The sequence below is a fragment of the Anolis carolinensis genome, unplaced genomic scaffold, assembly GCF_035594765.1.
Source record: "Anolis carolinensis isolate JA03-04 unplaced genomic scaffold, rAnoCar3.1.pri scaffold_15, whole genome shotgun sequence".
NCBI lineage: Eukaryota > Metazoa > Chordata > Lepidosauria > Squamata > Dactyloidae > Anolis > Anolis carolinensis.
In genome coordinates this window covers 9,044,436-9,067,013 of record NW_026943826.1, presented here as the reverse complement: position 1 = coordinate 9,067,013, position 22,578 = coordinate 9,044,436, and the positions used below count along the sequence as shown (strand labels likewise).

General features: G+C 40.5%; 1 protein-coding gene across 11 annotated transcripts in view; it reads left to right on the top strand.

Moving 5' to 3' along the window:
- The window catches only part of rere (arginine-glutamic acid dipeptide repeats), a 384,137-nt gene that overhangs the window by 122,792 nt on the left and 238,767 nt on the right, over nt 1-22,578 (top strand). For all 11 annotated transcript variants that reach the window (XM_062965666.1, XM_062965664.1, XM_062965661.1 and 8 more), the window contains exon 2: nt 14,840-15,310. In XM_062965666.1, the coding sequence (XP_062821736.1) occupies nt 14,986-15,310 (325 nt within the window). In that variant the 5' untranslated portion in view covers nt 14,840-14,985. The remainder of the gene's footprint in view (nt 1-14,839; nt 15,311-22,578) is intronic.

Here is a 22,578-nt window from a genome sequence, read left to right as displayed (position 1 = left end):
CGAATATGTTGGATAATAAGGAGGGATTAAAGAAAAGCCTATTACACATCAAATTAGGTTATGATTTTACAAATGAAGCACAAAAACATCATGTTGTACAACAAATGTAGTTCAATACGTAGTAATATTATGTTGTAATTACTGTATTTACGAATTTAGCACCAAAATATCACGATATATTGAAAACATTGACTCCAAAAATGCGTTGGATAATCCAGAATGTTGGATAAGTGAGATTCTACTGTATCGTGATATTTTGGTGCTAAATTCGCTTAGCCTTCTAACTGGCAGCAATTGGATAAAAACAATTATTCCTCTCCCTCTCCTAATTATTTTTCTTTTATTTTTGTTGTATGAACGTAGAGGCATGGATGAGGGGTTGTGCTGCCAAGTTTAGTGTTTCTGGGATGTGTAGTTTTGTTGTTTTGTCCTAGGCCGAAATTTCATTACCCTTTTATATATATAGAAGATGTAATGTGCGTTTTACTATGGAGTAAACAACAAAACCACTGAACCAAATCACACCAAATTTGGCCACAAAAGACATAGTCATCCAAAATATGTCCTTCAAACAAAAACAAAAAAACCCTAGAAAAATAAAGTCCAAATTAGAGGAAGAGGAAGAACTGTTTTTGAACATCAGTTTAACAACTGAGAAACCTAATTGCCTTGCATGAATGCCATTTTCCCAAAAGGTTATGGATTCATTTTCCAAAAGGTTATGGATTCATTTTCCAAAAGGTTATGGATTCATTTTTCTAACAAGGTCACACCATGATCGTAAAATCTCCAAAAGGTTATGGAGAAACCTGGTGATTTGCCTCCTAGAAGACTTAGAAAGTAGAGAAAGTACTAACTGGCATGCATGGGTGTTTGGTTTACTGGGTTGTTGTTTTGCTAGGTGTCACGTTGTCTCTATCTTTGTCTCCCTTTCTGAAACAATGCCATTTTTCTCATTCCCATCTCATTCTTCCTTTCCTTCCAAACACTTTGCTCCCTGCTCCCCTGTTAGCCATTTTTCTTGCAGAGAGCTCTCATGTCCTTAACTCAGAAAATGTAAGCGCTGTTGTGCCATCATAATTTTATTTCCTTCCCCCTTTTTTTCGGTCGCTGTCAGCCAAGTGCAATTATCTGCTATTTTGTGGCTCTTAGCTGGAAATATTTTGCTTTTGGCTTCCTTAAAAACATTTCCCCAAAACAAACAAACCCAGAGCATCGAAACATGACCCGAAGTGACACATTGCTCCCTTCATTTAACATTCATAACCTTGGCTTCATTAGCAACCAATTCCAGATTCCTTTCTGCTGCTTTATTAGTAAGGAAGAAAAGGGGGAAAACTCAAACTATTTATTTACAACATTTATACCCTGCCCTTCTCACCCAAGGGGACTCAGGGCGGCTTACAAAAATTGGCAAAATTTAATGCCCAAAAATGCAATCATAAAAGCAAAACAATACATATAAATCCATTAAAACATTATTAAAATACATGATAAAAACCTTAAAAACATATATAAAATTAATTCCAACAAAATGATGAGCAGTCCATCAAATCTGTGCCAAAGAAAATGTACATTCTGTGGTTTGGGTGTATTTTGTGATGTAAAGTAATACAGTAGAGTCTCACTTATGCAACACTCACTTATCCAACGTTCTGGATTATCCAACGCATTTTTGTAGTCAATGTTTTCAGTACATCATGATATTTTGGTGCTAAATTCGTAAATACAGTAATTACTACATAGCATTACTGCGTATTGAACTACTTTTTCTGTCAAATTTGTTGTATAACATGATATTTTGGTGCTTAATTTGTAAAATCATAACCTAATTTGACGTTTAATAGGCTTTTCCTTAATGCCTCCTTATTACCCAACATATTCGCTTATCAAACATTTTGCCGGCCCGTTTATGTTGGATAAGTGAGACTCTACTGTATTATTAATAATAATAATTACACTGGCTCTTTGGCTTAGAAATGGAGATGAGCACCAACCCCCATATTATATTATAATGCAATACAATCTAATAATAATACACTATTATAATTATATATTATATATTACATGCAATAATTACAATAATATTGCTATATAGTAGTATAGTACAATATAGTAATATATAATGCTTATATTGTGCTATGCTAATAATTTAATATATTGTATGTACATATAACTTGTAAGCCGCCCTGAGTCCCCTTTGGGGTGAGAAGGACAGGATATAAATGTCGCAAATAATAACAATAACAATAATAATAATAAATAATATAGTAATATATAATGCTTATATTGTGCTATGCTAACAATATAATATATTTTATTTACATATAACTTGTAAGCCGCCCTGAGTCCCCTTCTAGGTGAGAAGGGTGGGATATAAATGTCGCTAATAAATAAATAATACAATATAATAATACAATATAATAATAATAATAATAATAATAATAATAATAATACAGCAGAGTCTCCCTTATCCAAGACTCGTTTCTGGATTATCCAAGGCATTTTTGTAGTCAATGTTTTCAATATATCGTGATATTTTGGTGCTAAATTCGTAAATACAGTAATTACTACATAACATTCCTGTGTATTGAACTACTTTTTCTGTCAAAAAAACAGAACATGATGTACAACATGATGTTTTGGTGCTTAATTTGTAAAATCATAACCTAATTTGATGTTTAATAGGCTTTTCCTTAATCCCTCCTTATTATCCAAGATATTCGCTTATCCAAGCTTCTGCCAGCCCGTTTAGCTTGAATAAGTGAGACTCTACTGTAATAATAATAATACCCTATTATAATTGTATATTTATATTACATGTAATATTACTAATAATATTGCAGTATAGTGGTATAGTACAATATAGTAATACTAGCTTTGCCCGGCCACGTGTTGCTGTGGCTGATGAGAATCCTTTGTTGGCCAGGTGGAATAGCAGTGAACAGCCTTGCAGTCTCAAAGTCTGACCGTTTTTGGGAGTAGCTGGAGCTTTTTGTTTTATGAACGTTGAGGCATGGATGAGGGGTTGTGCTGCCAAGTTTAGTGTTTCTGGGATGTGTAGTTTTGTTGTTTTGTCCTAGGCCGAAATTTCATTACCCTTTTATATAGATAGATATAATGCTAATATTGTGTTATGCCCACAATATAATATATTTTATGTACATATGACTTGTGAGCCGCCCTGAGTCCCCTTCCGGGTGAGAAGGGCGGGATATAAATGTTGCTTATAAATAAATAACATAATATAATAATAATACACTATTATAATTGTATATTACATGTAATATTACTAATAACATTGCAATATAGTGGCATAGTACAATATAGTAATATACAATGCTTATATTGTGCTATGCTTATAATATAATATATTGTATGTAGATATAACTTGTAAGCTGCCCTGAGTCCTCTTTGAGGTGAGACGGGCGGGATATCAATGTCGCTAATAAATAAATAATACAATATAATAATAATAATAATAATACACTATTATAATTGTATATTTATATTACATGTATTATTACTAATAACATTGCAATATAGTGGCATAGTACAATATAGTAATATACAATGCTTATATTGTGCTATGCTAATAATATAATATACTGTATGTACATATAACTTATAAGCCGCCCTGAGTCCCCTTTGGGGTGAGAAGGGCGGGATATCAATGTCGCTAATAAATAAATAAGAAATAAATAATAAATAAAGTGACTGATGGCAGAGTGTTGTGTGTGTTTACTGAAGAGCAAATACCACCAGGTAAATATAGACTGGCCTAAACCCCAAAGTGCTACTGGGTACTAAAATATATTCTAGTTTATTTCAGCCCCTTGTTTACAAGCCCGTGCCTTTTGAACCCTGGAAATAGATAGGGTGTCCTTGTGAGAAATACCGCATGCAAGTGATGCCTTTCATGCTGCGTTTATCTGTTCAATCATCGTTCGCCTATAATAGCTTTTCTAATTCTTTCCTCCCAGTGTGGGATCTTCTAATTTAGATAATGCATATGATTCCGAAGGGCTCCCGTAGCTTTGAGTGCCCCTAAAGACGTGTCCCGTGTCCAGTTTGATCATGATCCTTTGCACTGAAAAATTGAACAAAAATGAGGAGGATTCTCTCTCTGTCTCTCGTTCTTAAACACACACACACGACCTTCATTCCAGCAATGACAGCTCACACCACCTCCTTTTTAATCTGGCATTTGCTGAACACAGTGCCTTTTTTATCTTGCAATATGAGACTTAACAATCCTCCAAAGAATAGGGCTGTTGTGTTTATTAAGACCGGTAACACATGACCCATGCAAATCTTGTTAAAAGATTTATCTGTCTGGCTTCCTTGAGCAAAGAGGGTGGGGATGGGAGGAGGAGCACCCATCTCCATATTTTTAGTTCCCTGGATATTACGAGCCCGGAGCGTTTCTCTCGGACTTGATTTCACATTATCTTTAAAACCTGACTCTCTAAGCATGTAAACCTCTTAGCGGGTATTAATGTGAGAAGCGGTACGCGGGGCCGTTTCCCCCCCCCCCCTCTTGATCCTTCAGGTGTGCCAGGCAAATTACAATGAGGCTGTTCTTTCTTTCTTTCTCCTCAATCCTGGCCAAATATTTGTGCCATTAATTTGCAAATATCCCTATCCAATCCCCTACCCCCGCCACTGAAGATAAATCTGTATTTCAAAGCATGACGCTAGCTAGTGATTTGAGGAATTGTTGGTGAACACAGCCATTGCTTGGAAAAATTAATATTTTTATTTTATTTTATTTCATTTATTATTTTCTTTTTCTGGCAGGCAGAATGTCGGATAAGTAAAACTGTTAGATAATAGGGTTGTTGTATGTTTTCCGGGCTGTCTGGCCATGTTCCAGAAGTATTCTCTCCTGACGTTTCGCCCACATCTATGGCAGACATCCTCAGAGGTTGTGAGGGATACGTTGGATAATAGGGTGAGTGCAGAAGAAGGAGCCTCTTCCCTGTTGTTTCTCCTCCTTCTCTTCCTCGGCAGGCTGGCCATCAGGAAGAGGAGGAGGAAGCTTCTGTTGCCACTGTTCCTTCACTCGCCCTCCCTCCCTCGCTCACACACTCACTCACCAGGCTGGTTCCCGGCAGCCATGGCAGCAACACCAAGACTCAGTCTGGTGAGTGAGTGAGCAAGGGAGGGAGGGCCTTTGCCGCACTCCATCGCTCGCCCTGCCTCCCTCCCTCACTCACTCACTCACCAGGCCGGTTCCCGGCAGCCCCTGGACCTGGCCTGGTGAGTGAGTGAGTGAGGAATGGCCTTTGCCACCCTCCTTGGCTCACCCTGCCTCCCTCCCGCCCTCACTCACCAGGCCGGGTCCTGGCAACAACGGCGGCAGCACCAGGACCCGGCCTGGTGAGTGAGTGAGCAATCGAGGGAGGGAGGGTCTTTGCCGCCCTCTTTGGCTCACCCTGCCTCCCTCAATCACTCGCGCACTCACCAGGCCAGGTCCCAGCAACAACAGCGGCAGCACCAGGACTCGGCCGAGTGAGTGAGCGATCGAGGGAGGGCCTTTGCCGCCCTCCTTGGCTCACCCTGCCTCACTCACTCACTCACTGACTCACCAGGCCGGGTCCCAGCAGCACTTGGACCTGGCCTGGTGAGTGAGTGAGTGAGCAAGGCAGGGAGGGCCTTTGCCGCCCTCCTTTGCTCGCCCTTCCTCCCTCCCTCACTCACTCACTCACTCACTCACCAGGCCGGGTCCCGGCAATGACGGCGATATCACCAGGACCAGGCCTGGTGAGCGAGTGAGTGAGTGAGTGAGTGAGGGCGGGTAGGCGAGCGAAGGAGCAGCGGCTCATTCACTCACTCACTCACCAGGCTGGGTCCTGGGCGGTCGGATAATACGGTGTGTCGGATGATGGAAATCGGATCTATTGTATTTTTATTATAACTTCTAGACTCCCATAGCTGTACAGTGGGGGGACCTTACGTGTTGTCACTCAATTTTGTACAAGCCATGTATAATATAGCTAACCATCCTCTTTCTCTTTTGTTGGAAAAAACATGTGATGAATTGATTTGACATGATCCAAAACAACATCCCATGTCTGTTGTTAAGCCCAGCGTGTTCTTCCAATCCCCTTTACTTTGCCAAATGGGGATTAATCTCTCCTTCCAAGGAGAACAGGAGAGTAGCCATAACAGAAGTATCAGCTTGGGAAATGGTCTGATGTGAGCAGGGATTGGAGAGAGGAGTTGTACTTGAAAAAGGCCAGTTTCAGAGCACGCCTTCCTTGGCTAACAGCGTGAAAACAATTGCAGCTTGGCCTCATTTGCAGCATTTCCCAAGTCTTGGCTGGAGTTGGCGTGACTGCAACCGTGCGGGGAGCCCTTGTGACTTGTTAACGGTGCTTTTTTTGTGTTTGGGTGACGACGACCAAGCTCTTAAAGCAATTCATTGTGTTTAGAACATCTTGGTAAATGGCAGCGCTGCCTAATATCCCCGGTCCTTTGGTGACATCTGCTTCTGTGATTCAGAATGTTCTCTTTCTTGGCTTCTTTGGTGCCAGACTCCTTCCTTCTTCCACTCTCTTGTAATCTCATCAACATAATCTCTTCCAGAATTCCCTGTTTCTTTGACTCGTTTTATTTTTTTCTGCTTAGCCTCTCTTGCTGGAACTCTACTGATGCAGATAAGCTTTCACTGTCCATGTTGCTTCCCTCAATTGTAGAAAATATTCTATAGGTGACTCAATGACCTGATAGTAGAGGAAATGTAATCTTACTCAATGAGTTCTTGTCTTACTTGTCACTTGACATCTTGGTGGTTGTTTTATGCAGTGGGAAAGAAATTACAGCAAACATGAACCACTGAGCTTGCCAAGCTTCACTGAGATTGTGTTGTCGAAGGCTTTCATGGCCGGAATCACAGGGTTGTTGTGTGTTTTCCGGGCTGTTTTCCTCTGAGGATGCCTACCATAGATGTGGGTGAAACGTCAGGAGAGAATACTTCTAGAACAGTGGTTCCCAAACTGCATTAACTTTGCAGGTTTGTGATCCCACCAGTTCTTTACTACTGGGAGGTGGTACTTGAGGCATAAGTTCCAATGAATCATTTGGGCCACATAGTTGTGCCTCTGTTTGTAGTCAGTCTGTGCGATTTTCTTACAGCAGCTGAGGATTTGATCAATGGTTTCGTCGGTTTCCTTGCACAGTCTACATTTTGGGTCATCAGCAGATTTTTCTATCTTGGCCTTAATTGCCTTTGTTCTGATGGCTTGCTCTTGGGATGCAAGGATCAGGCCTTCTGTGTCCTTCTTCAGGGTCCCATTTGTGAGCCAGAGCCAGGTCTTCTCCTTATCAGCTTTTCCTTCAATTTTGTCAAGGAACTTTCCGTGCAATGTTTTGTTTTGCCAGCTGTCAGCTCTAGTTTGTAGTGCGGTTTTCTTGTACTGGTTTTTATTATTATTATTATTATTGCTGGGAGGTGATACTTGAGGCATAAGTTCCAATTTGGGCCACATAGTTGTGCCTCTGCTTGTAGTCTGTCTGTGCGATTTTCTTACAGCAGCTGAGGATGATAATAATAATAATAATAATAATAATAATAATAATTATTATTATTATTATTATTATTATTATTATTGTTGTCTTTCTTTTCAGGTTGGTGCTGTTCCCTGTCCCCCCTAACCCATTTTCATACAGAATTAAAAATAGCTTCATTGTTTCCTGGTGGTATCATTCTAATCCTTGTGGCACTTGAGCAATTTTGAATCATCTTCCCTGACAGCCTCCGGGAATGTGATCTGGGGCTGCGGGGAGGAGGAGTGTGCCTGCCATATATTGGTGATATAGGTTGCAAAGAGCCTTTGAAAAATACTACATTGGAGTACATTACTGATGGACCGTGGTAGATTCTGCCAATCTGGGCCTCTCCCAAATTATGCAAGTTGTATTTGGGGTTTTTCTAACAGTGGGCATGCATTCAGAGAGCTTATGCGCAAAGGCCTTGAAGTTGAAACCAGGCACTTAGCATGAGAGAGAGGAGGGGGACTTCAGAAGCACCTTCTGATCCTGTTACCTTTGATCTAGCCCATTCCTTTTTTGAAAAAAAAAAAACAGTAATTAGATTTATAACCTTCTTCCTCCGCTTCTGGACCATTGATGAGCTGCTGCAATACATTAGGAAAAGAGGTTGTAAAATAAATTGTGGCACTTACTTTAACATCAAGCAGAAGCACATCTGAAAACAAGAAGGGAGATCGGATTGGTCAATAAACTCTCTCAAAGCCCTTTCAGAGAAATAGAGGTGTTGCCATAATCCTGCTTTTCTGAAATGACGCTCTACAGCAAATTAAAATTAAATTGTAGTAAGAGTACATTGCAAAATCATAGGCTCGGCTACAATTTGTTCATTAGACATGTGTATTTGCCACCATACAAAAATTAATGTAAAGGTTTCTTATGAATAGCCAGAAATTATGGAAGTATCTGAGAGTAAAAACTCATTGTTTAGATTTTGTGGCTACAGAAGACATTAAGGTGCTTGCCACGTTCTTCGCCGAGAACAGTGGTTCTTAACCCTCCTAATGCCGCTCCTCATGTTGTGTTAATACAGTTCCTCATGTTGCAGTGATTTTCGTTGCTACTTCACAACTGTAATTTTGCTACTGCTACGAATCGTAATGTAAATATTTATATACTCGAGTATAAGCCGAGTTTTTCAGCCCTTTTTTAGCACTGAAAAAGCTCCCCTCGGCTTATACTCGGGTGAGGGTCCTTGTTAGTGTATATTCGGGTTGGCTTATACTTGAGTATATATGGTATATTTATTATCTTTCTCTATTATTATTGGTATTATCACATTTATTATTCTATTCTATGATTATCATTACGTTTAATATTTAATTTGAGTTGGCTTATACTCGAATATCTATGGTACATTTATTATTTTTCTCTACTATTATTGGTATTACATGTATTAATCTATTACAGTAGAGTCTCACTTATCCAACGTTCTGGATTATCCAACGCATTTTTGTAGTCAATGTTTTCAATGCATTGTGATATTTTGGTGCTAAATTCATCAATACAGTAATTACTACATAGTATTAATGTGTAATGAACTACTTTTTCAGTCAAATTTGTTGTATAACATAATGATTTGGTGCTTAATTTGTAAAATCATAATGTAACTTGATGTTTAATAGACTTTTCCATAATCCCTCCTTATTATCCAAGATTTTTGCTACTGTACATCTCTTTTGCTGTGTCTTATTATGTCTTTGTGTCAATAATAATAATACAGTAGAGTCTCACTTATCCAACATAAACGTGCCGGCAAAACGTTGGATAAGCGAATATGTTGGATAATAAGGAGGGATTAAGGAAAAGCCTATTGAACATCAAATTAGGTTATGATTTTACAAATTAAGCACCAAAACATCATGTTATACAACAAATTTGACAGAAAACGTAGTTCAATACACAGTAAGGCTATGTAGTAATTACTGTATTTACGAATTTAGCACCAAAATATCACGATGTATTGAAAACATTGACTAAAAAAATGCGTTGGATAATCCAGAACATTGGATAAGTGAGTATTGGATAAGTGAGACTCTACTGTAATACAAAACATCATCACGTAGTCCTAAACGCTTGGGAAGTGTTTGTCTTGTGATTTTGTGATACGAAATCCAGCATATAGATCTCGTTTGCTGTGTCATACTCTGTCTTTGTGTCAATAATAATAATAATAATCATAATAATACAACATCACACAGTCCTAAACACTTGAGAAGTGTTCGACTTGTGATTTTGTGATACGAAATCCAGCTTATAGATCTTGTTTGCTGTGTCATGTGTCCTTGTGTCACTAATAATAATAATAATAATAATAATAATAATAATAATAATATAACTTTATTTTTGTATCCCGCTCCATCTCCCCAAAGGGACTCACATGGGAACCAAGCCCAAATAGAGGATGAAATACAATATCAAAATGCATTTTAAACATGTAAATATATAAAATCAAGGCATATAAAATACAATAAAATATGTTCAACCAAGCTTCCTTTTTACTGGCATCTGGTGGGCTAGTTGTTCCTTCATAGATGCCTGGATTTGACCTCGTGGCCTCTAAATGCAGGGACCTTTTCTCTTGGGTACTATTTTTTCCACTCATCTCTATAGAGTATCACAGTAGGCTACCGCACCAAAACCATCTGCTCATGTCTGGCTTTGTGCTTATTGCAGAAGTGTAAGCTGCTCAGTCTGCCGATGCCAATGATTGAGTGCAAGGATACAGATTTATGTGCCATTACTGTTTTAGTAATTTTCCTGGTAGTGTTAACAAAAGAGGTGGACAAAGCACCTAGCATTGAACCTCACTATTGTTATTTCCCATTAGTTACTCAGCCTGTGAACTGGGCATTAGGTGATGTTTTGAGTTTGCTTTCATTTTTCGAGAACTTTTATGTACTGTATATACTCGAGAATAAACCTAGTTTTTCAGCCCTCTTTTTAAGACCGAAAAAGCCCCCCTCGGCTTATACTCTGATCTTGGTTGGCTTATATTTGGGTCAGCTTATACTCGAGAATATATGGTACATTTATTATTTTTCTCTATTATTATTGGTATTAACATTGACATGGATTGGATTAAGTAAGTAAGTAAGTAAAAGTTTATTTGTATACCGCCCTCTCTCCCGAAAGGGACTCAGGGCGGTTTCCAATATAAAATCAGCATAAAACATTGTACAATAAAACACTAAAAACACTATAAAACGCTATAAGAATTAAAAACAAAAACAAAACATAACAATTGACTAAAACAATTACATAAGCAGAAGGAATATAATCACTCTTGCACAATGTCTGATGGATGATTGGCATATATATTTGGCGTTGCACTGTGTTATATCTTTTATATATTGTAATTTATTATGTTATTTTAACTATTTTAACTGTTTTATTATTTTATTGTATTATGATATACTGGTAGTGATCCTGCCAGTTGTGTAAGCCGCCCTGAGTCCCCTTGGGAAGAAGGGCGGGGCAGAAATATCAGAAATAAATAAATAAATAATAATATTACTTTTATTATTTTTCTCTATTATTATTGGTATTATTACATTTCTTATTTTTCTCTATTGTTGTTGCTACTATTACATTTACAAAGTTGGACAGTCTTATCTTAAATTTGAGCTTTATGTCATTATCCAAAAACATTTAACCTACTGATGCCTCAATTAATGTAATTTTATTGGTATCTGTTTTTATTTCTGAAATTTACCACTCTGGGCTTATACTGGAGTCAATGTTTTCCTAGTTTTTTTGTGGTAAAATTAGGTTCCTCGGCTTATATTCGGGTTGGCTTATACTCGGGTATATACAGTATTTTATTTTGTATTATTTTTATTATCTGGGCTTGGCGACATGTCAGCTACCCCGAGTCCCTTCAGGGAGATGGAGGTGGGATATAAAAATAAAGTAGTAGTAGTAATAGTAGTAGCAGTAGTAGCAGTAGTTGTTGTTTTTTTTTTTGTTGTTGTTGTTGTTATCACTTGCAAAGTGCCTATGGAGTTAGTTACATTGGCTCACTATCCTAAGCCTCAAGACTGGGAACTAGTAGCTGTGTTGTCAAAGGGATTCATGGCCGGAATCACTGGTTTGCTGTGAGTTTTCCAAGCTGCATGGTCATGTTCCAGAAGCATTCTCTCCTGACATTTTGCCCACATTTATGGCAGGCATCCTCAGCCTGGAAAACACACAACAACCCTGTGATTCCGGCCAATAACACTCTGTTACACATTGTGTGAAGGCATTAAGGGAGCCAGGACAGAGTGATATGAGATTCAGATGTGCTGTTTTTAGTATTTAATGTATGTTTTCAGTGTCCTGACTGCTTTTAACATTTACGTTTTTAATTGGATGTATGGTTGTTTTTGTTTTGTTTTTTGGCTTGCACACTCCACATTGTTTTAATTTACTACATAAGCATTTGGGAGAAAAGTGGGATCTAAACCAAACAGATGAAATAAATAATTAAATGAAATAACGGGATTTTTTTAAAGCTTGGCCTCAAAACCACTTGAGCTGAAAACCCTTTTACAAGGCTGATGGTGGGATTTTCAGCTCAGTAACGGAACAAATCTGCTTCTGAATGAGTGCTGGCAAACGTCACCCAAAGGATCCCAGCTCCCAGATGATCTGTGAGCTTCCTGTGGGCACCTTGTCAGCCATAACAGATTATATGGGTCTTTAGTTTTGTCCAGGAGAGCTCTTTCTATGGGGCTTTGCATTACCGTTTTTGTCAATGGCTTGTTAATTGCTTCTATCCATTTAGGATGCTTGTGGATCCAATGCAGAACACATAGGCTTTGGGTAGAACATAGGATGTTGTATTTAATGTGTATTCAGGTTATTGTACTGATTGATTTCTTGGTATGGGGTCAACGAGTGCTAACAGAATGTATTTATTTATTTACAGTATTTATATTCCACCCTTCTCACCCTGAAGGGGACTCAGTTTGAACATATACATGGCAAACAGGGCTGGCCCTAGGTAATTTTCAAGTGTAAGCGAACAGAATTTTGGCGCTCCCAATCACTGAAAAATAAAAGCGTTGGATAAACGAAAATGTCAACAGAAAAAGCAGTTCAATACATGGCAGTGTTATGTAGGAATTACTATATTTGCGAATTTAGCACCAAACATTGAACTGGGATATAGGGCAGTGTGGACTCAGATTACCTAGTTCAAAGCAGATGCCATATAACCCAGAATATCAAGGCAGATAATCCACAAGTATGTTTCAGTCTACCTGGAATACACAAAGCGTGTTTAAGAACCGGTCAAAGAGTCCAGAAGAGCCTTGACTCCCCATATGACCATCATCCCACTTTCTTTGCTAGTTAACTTGAACCCAGTATGCTTTATTATGCCAATTGTTTGCCTTAGATCAGGCAGAACTCTCACAATTTTTAACATATACGACATATATAGACAGACACAGAGGCAATCTATGAGTTCAAAACCAGCCCGGGTTGGATTGAGCGCCCGACCATTAAACAGCCTAGCTTGTTGTTGACCTAAGCAACCCGAAAGAGTTGCATCTGTTGAGTAGGAAATTTAGGTACCGCTTTATGCGAGGAGGCCAATTTAACTAATTTACGTCATACCTTCATTCTTACTTCTCCTTGTTTCTGTATGTCTGCTTTACAGTGCAAGCCCGTTGAGATAACAATATATTAATTAACAATATATTACATAAACAACAATACCACTGATTTCATGACAAATATGAGATTTGCATCTTGGACCGACTCCAACATGAGCTCCAACTTGTAAGATCCTGTCTTGCATCTTGAATGTAGCACATTATTCAGTGAAGCATTAAATAGAAGCAGTAGCAGTTTATTCGGACGGGATGGCTGCTGGAAAAGCCATTGCCCATGAAAACTCTCATTTTTAACAGCCAGCCTCTCTTTACGTTGCGCACTGGCACATCATGTTAGAGGCCATAACTCAGCCTTTGCTCGAAAGATGCTTACGGATGCCGTAAGTGCTGCAAAATTCTGTTTAGTCAAAGGCTTTCCATGGCAGCGGCTGCCAACGATTCCAGCCTGCTTTTGACATCTCTGCTGGCTGTGGCTCAAAACGACATGTCATGCACAACCTGTCAGTCCAGATTGCTGGCCCCAAGATTGACAGGGGAACAGTCATCAGGTAAAGGCTGAGCTTCAAACCGTGAGAACGGGAGGCTTTAACAATATGTGGCAGCACTCCCTTATTACTCCCTTCACTGAAGAAGTGCAATTTTATGTAGCAGGCTATGAGGGAGGCTGTTTTTCTCACGGGTGAAGTATTTTCTCTGCCTTCTGTACTGTTGTTCATAGACAGTGGCATGGAAATAAAATCAAAGCATGGCTTAGCAGAGCTGTGAGTGTTGAGGTCTTCATCCTGGGCTGGTCTTTGCCAGTGTGAACCAGTCATAGAACTTCTAAACCAAAAAAATTGTAACCCATCACCGGAATTATTATTATTATTACTAGCTGTGCCCAGCCCACGCATTGCTGTGGTATTTTCTGGTGGCGTTGGCGAGAAATTGTTGAGGTAGTGGTGGTATTGAATGTCTGTTGTATGGTAGTCTTTATGTTTAGTATGCACACTGAAGTGGATTATATGGCAGTGTGGAGTCAAGATAATCCAGTTAAAAGCAGATAATATAAGATTATAAATGGGTTATATAGCTGTGCGGAAGGGCCTTGAGTCTACACTGCCATATAATCCAGTTCAAATCTGATAATCTGTGGAAGAGGCCTAAGTGAGGGCTAACTGTGCCTGTCCCCTGGGCTGAGTAGGTTGCTAGGAGACCAAGTGGGCCGGGCTGTGGCACAGGCTGTTGAGCAACCAGCTGCAACAAATCACTGACCAAGAGGTCATGAGTTCGAGGCCAACTAGGAGCCCCGCGTTTGTCTTGTCTTTGTTCTATGTTAAAGCATTGAATGTTTATGAATATGTGTAATGTGATCCGCCCTGAAACCCCTTTGGGGTGAGAAGGGCAGAATATAAATACTGTAAATAAATAAATAAATAAATAAATGTTCCTCTCCCTGTAATTAGGATTTTATTTTTATTTTATTTTTGTTGTATCAACCGAGAGGCGTGGATGATGGGTTGTGTTGTCAAATTTCAAGGTTGGGAGGCCTGTAGTTTTGTTGTTTTGTGGGTCGCCGTGATGCCATCACTCATTTATATATATAGATTACCAAATGTTTGCACTGAAAATTTGAGCAAAACGTGTTGAGAATGTCTCATGACTCAAATCCTCTCCTTTCTTGTTTTTGTCTCTTTCCAAAGAGCCTTTTTGAAACGTCGGGGTCGTCGGAGAGGTCACATTTTTCCTGGAATTGCGCGGGAAATTCAGAAGACTGAAGCCCAGGCTCACTGTCTACCTTTCACGGAGGCCGAGCCGTGAGAGGACAGAAGAAGGCACCTGGCGAATCATGACAGCGGACAAAGAGAAGGACAAGGAGAAAGAGAAGGATCGGGACAGGGACCGGGACCGGGAGAGAGACAAGCGCGAGAAGGCCCGGGAGAGCGAGAACTCCCGGCCGCGGCGGAGCTGCACCCTGGAAGGCGGGGCCAAGAACTATGCCGAGAGCGACCACAGCGAGGACGAGGACAATGACAACAACAGTGCCACCACCGAGGAGTCCACCAAGAAGAACAAGAAGAAGCCTCCCAAGAAGAAATCTCGCTACGAGAGGACAGACAACGGGGAAATCACCTCCTTCATCACGGAAGATGACGTAGTCTACAGGCCCGGAGGTAAGTCTGAATCATTGCAAGTTCTGTGTTTTGTTGGACTTGATTTTCCTGGGAGCAGAATGTGATGGGAGAGAATGGTATACTTCTATGATTTCGGCCTGTGATTTTCTCAACTTCACTCATGTTTACTGAGAACTAGTTTTCCGTTTATGTAGTTCTATCTGTCTACAAGGATGATGGTACTACTTTTCCCTTGAAAACTACATTCAGTTTGAAATAATGATAAAATGCCTCGCTTTAATTATTACCTTTAAGGCTATTATTATTGTTTATTTATTAATTATTTATTAGCGACATTTATATCCCGCCCTTCTCACCCCAAAGAGGACTCCAGGCAGCTTACAAATTATATGTGCATACAATATATTATATTATCAGCACAGCGCAATATAAGCATTATATATTACTACTAGCTGTGCCCGGCCACGCGTTGCTGTGGCAAAGTGGTGGTGGTATTGGTTAAAAATTGTTGTGTAATTTTTATTTGACGTTATTTGCATTTTTTTTATTAATTTTATTGTAAGTTATCTTTTTATTTATTATATTTTATTATTTTCTTGTATTATTTTTTAGTTATTTTCTGTTATTATAGTATTTTATTGTATCAATTTTTAGTGTTTTTTATTATTTTTTATTGGGTTGCTAGGAGACCAAGTTGGAGGAGCTTAGCCTTCTAACTGGCAGCAATTGGATAAAAGCAATTATTCCTCTCTCTCTAATTAGGACTTTATTTTTCTTTTCTTTTTGTTGTATCAACCTAGAGGCGTGGATGATGGGTTGTGTTGTCAAATTTCGAGGTTGGGGGGCCTGTAGTTTTGTTGTTTTGTGGGTCGCTGTGATGCCATCACTCTTTTATATATATAGATTGTATATACTCGAGTATAAGCCGACCCGATATATTATATTATTAAGGGTAAGGTAAAGGTTTCCCCTGACGTTAAGTCCAGTCGTTACCGACTCTGGGGGTTGGTGTTCATCTCCATTTCTAAGACGAAGAGCTGGCGTTGTCCATAGACATCTCTAGGTCATGTGGCCGGCATAACTGCATGGAGCGCCGTTACCTTCCCGACCTATTGATCTACTCACATTTGCATGTTTTCGAACTGTTAGGTTAGCAGGAGCTGGGGCTAACAGTGGGCACTCATTCCGCTCCCGGGATTTGAACCTGGGACCTTTTGGTCTGCAAGTTCAGCAGCTCAGTGCTTTAACGCACTGTGCCACCAGGGGCCAATCGGAATTCTGGTTCCTGGCTGGCACAACCAATCAGCTGTTGACACATGCCTTTCCAGTCTACCCATTCCATTGTGGTGTCTTTTTACAAAACCTCACCATAGGAACCTCACCTGGGACCTTTTGGTCCGCAAGTTTAGCAGTTCAGCGCTTTAAGGGAGCGGAGTGAGCTCCCCCTGTTAGCCCCAGCTTCTGCCAACCTAATAGTTCGAAAATGTGAGTAGATCAATAGGTACTGCTCCAGCGGGAAGGTAACGGCGCTTCATGCAGTCATGCTGGCCACATGACCTTGGATAAGGGAACATTACATACTGGGGTAAAACATATTATACGAACATAAGAATGCATGAGTAGAGGACTAATGGTCCCAGAATGGATCAACTCAGTGTTGCAACCCAGAATCATTGCATTTTTGCAGGATGAAGTGCCACATAATGTTACATGCGTGTAGTTTATTCCAAAAACCCAATTGCCTAATTAAGTTGCTATTTACTTCCCCTTAATAGGAGCCTGGATCTATTGCCTTGAGGCAGCTGCCTTTTTTTGCCGCATGGCAGACGAGGCCCTGGCTCTTTCCCCCACCAGGATGTGTATATTTATTCCTGATTCTCTTATCAAAAGCGCAAGCTTACAAGTGCTACTATATTTGTCATCTCGTCCCCTGTGAAATCATTGGCATGCTGTAGGAGCGCCGCGGAAAGGAAAGACGGATGTGCTTTTCCGAAGGAGAGGGGGGAAAACACCAATGGAAATAAATCACTAGAAACAATTTTTCTAATGCGTTGTGTTAGTGGAATGCTTAAATGCTGAGGTGCCGGCAAATCTGGTAGCTTTGCATTGTTGCTTGTAGTGCATGAATTCTGCATGAAGTCAGCCTAGCGCTTTGTGGGAAAGCTTCGCTGTACATGTAGGTTGAATCTCTAGATGAAGATTATGAGCGACTCCTAGGTATGTTGTTGTGCTGCAATGCTCCAGTGGGATTCCTTCCAATGTGATCCTCAGGGCTCAAAATGCTTGTCTGTTCTTAAGGTGAAAAGGACACGTCTGTGTTTTAGATGGATTAGGAATCAGCTCTTTTTCCTTGTAATAGGCAGTAAGAGCACCTAAAGCTTCAGAGAGCTTCTGTTCAACCATTTCAAAGCTTTCTGCTTGGGCGGTGATGGCACTATCGTCAGCATAGATGAAGCTCTCTGTCCCTTCAGGCAGTTGCTGCTCTGTGTTTTAGATGGATTGGGAATCAGCTGGTTTTCCCTGTATTAAGCAGTAAGAGCACCTAAAGCTTCAGAAAGCTTCTGTTCAACCGTTTCAAAGCTCTCTGTTTGAGCAGTGATTGCACAATCGTCAGCATAGATGAAACTCAATGTTCCTTTTGGCAATGGATGATCATTTGTGTAAATGTTAAACATTTTCCCCAATGCAACATGATAACAATTGCCTGCTTGAGCGGTGATGGCACAATCGTCGGCATAGATGAAACTCAATGTCTCTCCTGGCAGTAGTTGGTCTGTGTTTTAGATGGATTAGGAATCAGCTGTTTTTCCCTATAATAGGCAGTAAGAGCACCTAAAGCTTCTGAGAGCTTCTGTTCAACCATTTCAAAGCTCTCTGCTTGAGCGGTGATGGCACGATCGTCAGCATAGATAAACTCTCTGTCTCTTCTAGCAGTGGCTGGTCTGTGTTTTAGATGGATTAGGAATCAGCTGGTTTTCCCTGTAATAGGCAGTAAGAGCACCTAAAGCTTCTGGGAGGTTCTGTTCAACCATTTCAAAGCTCTCTGTTTGAGCAGTGATTGCACAATCGTCAGCATAGATGAAACTCAATGTCCCTTCTGACAATGGATGATCATTTGTGTAAATGTTAAACATTTTTTCCCAGTGCAACATGATAACAATTGCCTACTTGAGCGGTGATGGCAAAATCGTCAGCATAGATGAAACTCTCTGTCCCTTCTGGCAGTGGCTGGTCTGCATTTTAGATGGATTAGGAATCAGTTAGTTTTCGCTGTAATAGGCAGTAAGAGCACCTAAAGCTTCGGAGAGCTTCTGTTAAACCATTTCAAAGCTTTCTGCTTGGGCGGTGATGGCACTATCATCAGCATAGATTAAACTCTCTGTCCCTTCTGTGTATATGTTAAACATTGATGGAACAATCATGCTTCCCAGAGGCAGGCCATTCTTCTGTTTTAGTCATCTGCTTCTCTGGCCCTGGAACTCAACAAAAAAGCTCCTGTTTTGTACTGGAACTAAACACCAGTGATTACTAAGAGCCTGTTGTTATATAGTTTTTCTTGATGGGGGATCAACCCATTTGTGTTCTCCATCCTGTTGGACTTCAGTTGGTTAGCCCTCATTTGAGGTACGGAACATTTCAGAACATGCCGTATCCCTGCTTTAAAAAAACTTTGTTCAGAACTCCTAATGATCACGTTAATATTAAATCTCACAGAGACAGGCTGACATTTTCTGGCACCCCGTGGTGCTGAAATACAGCCAGTACATTCTGCAGAGTTGGTCCATGTAACTTGTTGCGAGGGTGCTGGAGTAGAGTCAGCCAGTTCTTAATTTTTGGAATTGTTTCTGCAAACTGTAGCCGAGCCAATGTGAAACTGTTTTCCTTTCTGGAGGAAGCGAACCTTGGTGTATATACGTTTAAGACAAAGACAAACATTGCGGCCCCTCCTCTTCTTTTTCTTTCCATTCCCTTTTCTGGTTGCTGCATGAACATTCTCAGCTTTGTTGTGTGTTTTCCAGTCTGTCTGGCCATGCTCCAGAAGCATTCTCTCCTGACGTTTCCCCCACATCTATGGCAGGCATCCTCAGAGGTTGTGAGGTCTGTTGGAAACTAGGCACGTGGGGTTGATATATCTGTGGAATAATGTCCAGGGTGGGAGAAAGAACTCTTGTCTGATTGAGGCAAGTGTGAATGTTGCAACAATAATAATAATAATAATAATAATAATAATAATAATATCCCAACAAAGGGATAGTGCTGAGCCAAGGCCAAAGGTGAAACTAGGCAAGTTGAGTTTATATATCTGTGGAATAATGTCCAGGGTGGGAGAAAGAACTCTTGTCTGATTGAGGCAAGTGTGAACGTTGCAATAACAACAACAACAACAATAATAATATCCAAACAAAGGGATAGTGCTGAGCCAAAGCCAAAGGTGAAACTAGGCAAGTTGGGTTTATATATCTGTGGAATTTCCAGGATGGGAGAAAGAACTTTTGTATGTTGAAGGCAAGTACGAACGTTACAATTGGCCCCCCCTTGATTAGCATTGAGTGGCCTTTCAGCTGCTTCCTGCCTGGGGGAATCATTTGTTGGGAGGTGTTAGCTGGCAAACACACACACACTCACCGAACAAAACCTGTTCAAATTGCTTCTCCAGCAGCAGAACAGAAAAAGTATGAAATCAAATTCCCTGGTTTTTTGCAGGCTCAGTCCATCGGCTTCATGCATTTCATTGGTTTGTCTTTGCAAACCATAACAGTTGGGCTGCTCGTGGTCAGGGCAATGTGCCACCACGTTGACATTGAGTATGGTTTTATTATAATGCTTGCTTAGAAAAACAGCCATGCTAGAGAAGGAGTCTGAAGCTTGTGGGGTGCAAATGGCTGAAAATGAGGGCACTGTCATTTTTGCTCTGGCTAGCCAGAGTCATTTAAAGGGATGTAGACGGATTACATGGATTTGAGAGGATCCATTCCAGGGATGGCATCAGCAGCTATATAAACGGCAAACTGGGCTGCTCGGGAACAAAAGCGTAGTAAGGGATAAGAGTGACATTTGCCTTTGGCTCAAGAGGACGTGCAAAGAGCTCCTCTCCAACCTGGATTGTTTGCACAAAAGTTGTCTCCTGCTGTGTCATTCAGTTGTCTAATCTATTCTCAGCTTTGTTGTGTGTTTTCCGGGCTGTATGGCCATGTTCCAGAAGTATTCTCTCCTGACGTTTCTCCCACATCTATGGCAAGCATCCTCAGAGGTTGTGAAGTATATGGAGAAACTAAGCAAGGAAGGTTTATATATCTGTGGAAGGTCCAGGATGGAGGAAAGAACTCTTGTCTGTTGGAGGCCAGTGTGAATGTTGTAATTAATCACCTTGATTAGCATTAAATGGCCTTCCAAGCTTCATATCCTGTCCTGGGGGAATCCTTTGTTCAGAGTCGTTAGCTGCCCCTGATTGATCCATGTCTGGAATTCCTCAGTTTTCAGAGTGTTGCTCCTTATTTACTGTTTCCCCCATTCTGGGCCTTCTACATTCTGGACCTTGTTTCCAAATGCCGGCTGAGATCTTTTGGCACCCAATGTGCCCCTCACCACCGGGACCACCTGCACTGGTTTCTGCCAGAGTCTTTGAAGTTCAATCTTGAGATCCTGATAGCGGCTGAGTTTTTCCTGTTGTTTTTCATCAATGCGACTGTCACCTGGGATGGCGACATCAATGATCCAAACCTTTTTCTTTTCCACAACTGTGATGTCTGGTGTGTTGTGTTCCAGAACTTTGTCAGTCTGGATTCGGGAGTCCCACAGTATCTTTGCGTGCTCATTTTGCAATACTTTTGCAGGTTTGTGATCCCACCAGTTCTTTACTGCTGGGAGGTGGTCCTTGAGGCATAAGTTCCAATGAATCATTTGGGCCACATAGTTGTGCCTCTGTTTGTAGTCTATCTGTGCAATTTTCTTACAGCAGCTGAGGATATGATCAATGGTTTCGTCGGTTTCCTTGCACAGTCTGCATTTTGGGTCAACAGCTGATTTTTCGATCTTGGCCTTAATGGCTTTTGTCCTGATGTCTTGCTCCTGGGCTGCAAGGATCAGGCCTTCTGTCTCCTTCTTCAGGGTCCCATTCGTGAGCCAGAGCCAGGTCTTCTCTTTATCAGCTTTTCCTTCAATTTTGTCAATGTTTTGTTGTGCCAGCTGTCAGCTCTAGTTTGTAGTGCGGTTTTCTTGTATTATTATTATTATTATTATTATTAAGGCAGTTCTTGGCATCTCTGGAGAGATCCAGGGAAGCAAGGCACATGTTACTGCCTGGGAAGGTATTTGAGGTTATCGGGATGTCTTTTGTTTGTCTAGGTGCCAGCTGTTAAGTGCTTTGGAGCAGGCTGGGTACAGTGCTAATTTGCTGAAACCTTGCTTGCCAAGAGGAAAAAGAGAGGTAGCACTTAGCTTTTAAAACACTCTCTCTCTCCTCGAGTGCTTATTTCTTGGGGAGAAAAGGCGGAGGCCCCATAATAGAGAGCAACAAAAGGCTGTAATTTGGGCCTCTGATGGGTGCTCTAGCCCCAGACAATTTCGTTACACAAAACAAGGCACCCTGTCCTTCTTATTATGCGGCCCAGCTTCCCTTGTGTTAACAGTGGGTCCTAATGAGAACCTGGGAGGAGTGGGGAGTGGGAAAAATCCTTCCTCCTTCCCCTTCTTGTAAATCCTTTCTCTACAACGTTCTGCTGCATTTGAGAGACTCTTGTTTCAAACCCTTTGCTGCTATTTAACTTATTTGTGTATCGATTCTGTGCGATGCCTTGCTAATGTGCTGTGTAAATTATTAAACGTTTTCAGTGCCGTACAGATGAGAGCATGTTCGAGCATAACTTTATTTTCCATTGTCGAAGGCTTTCATGGCCGGGATCACAGGGTTGTTGTGTGTTTTCCGGGCAGTATGGCCATGTTCCAGAAGCATTCTCTCCTGACGTTTCGCCCACATCTATGGCAGGCATCCTTTATTTTCCATTTTTCCTGTAGAGACTGTGCGGGCTTACTGTCAGAGCAGCTTACAGATCAAATGAACATACAATATATTATTAGCACAGCACAATATAAGCATTGAATTACTATATTGTACTATATCATTATATGGTAATATTATTAGTAATACAGTGGAGTCTCACTTATCCAACATAAACGGGCCAGCAGAACGTTGGATAAGTGAATATGTTGGATAATAAGGAGGAATTAAGGAAAAGCCTATTAAACATCAAATTACATTATGATTTTACAAATTAAGCACCAAAACATCATGTTTTAAAAGAAATTTG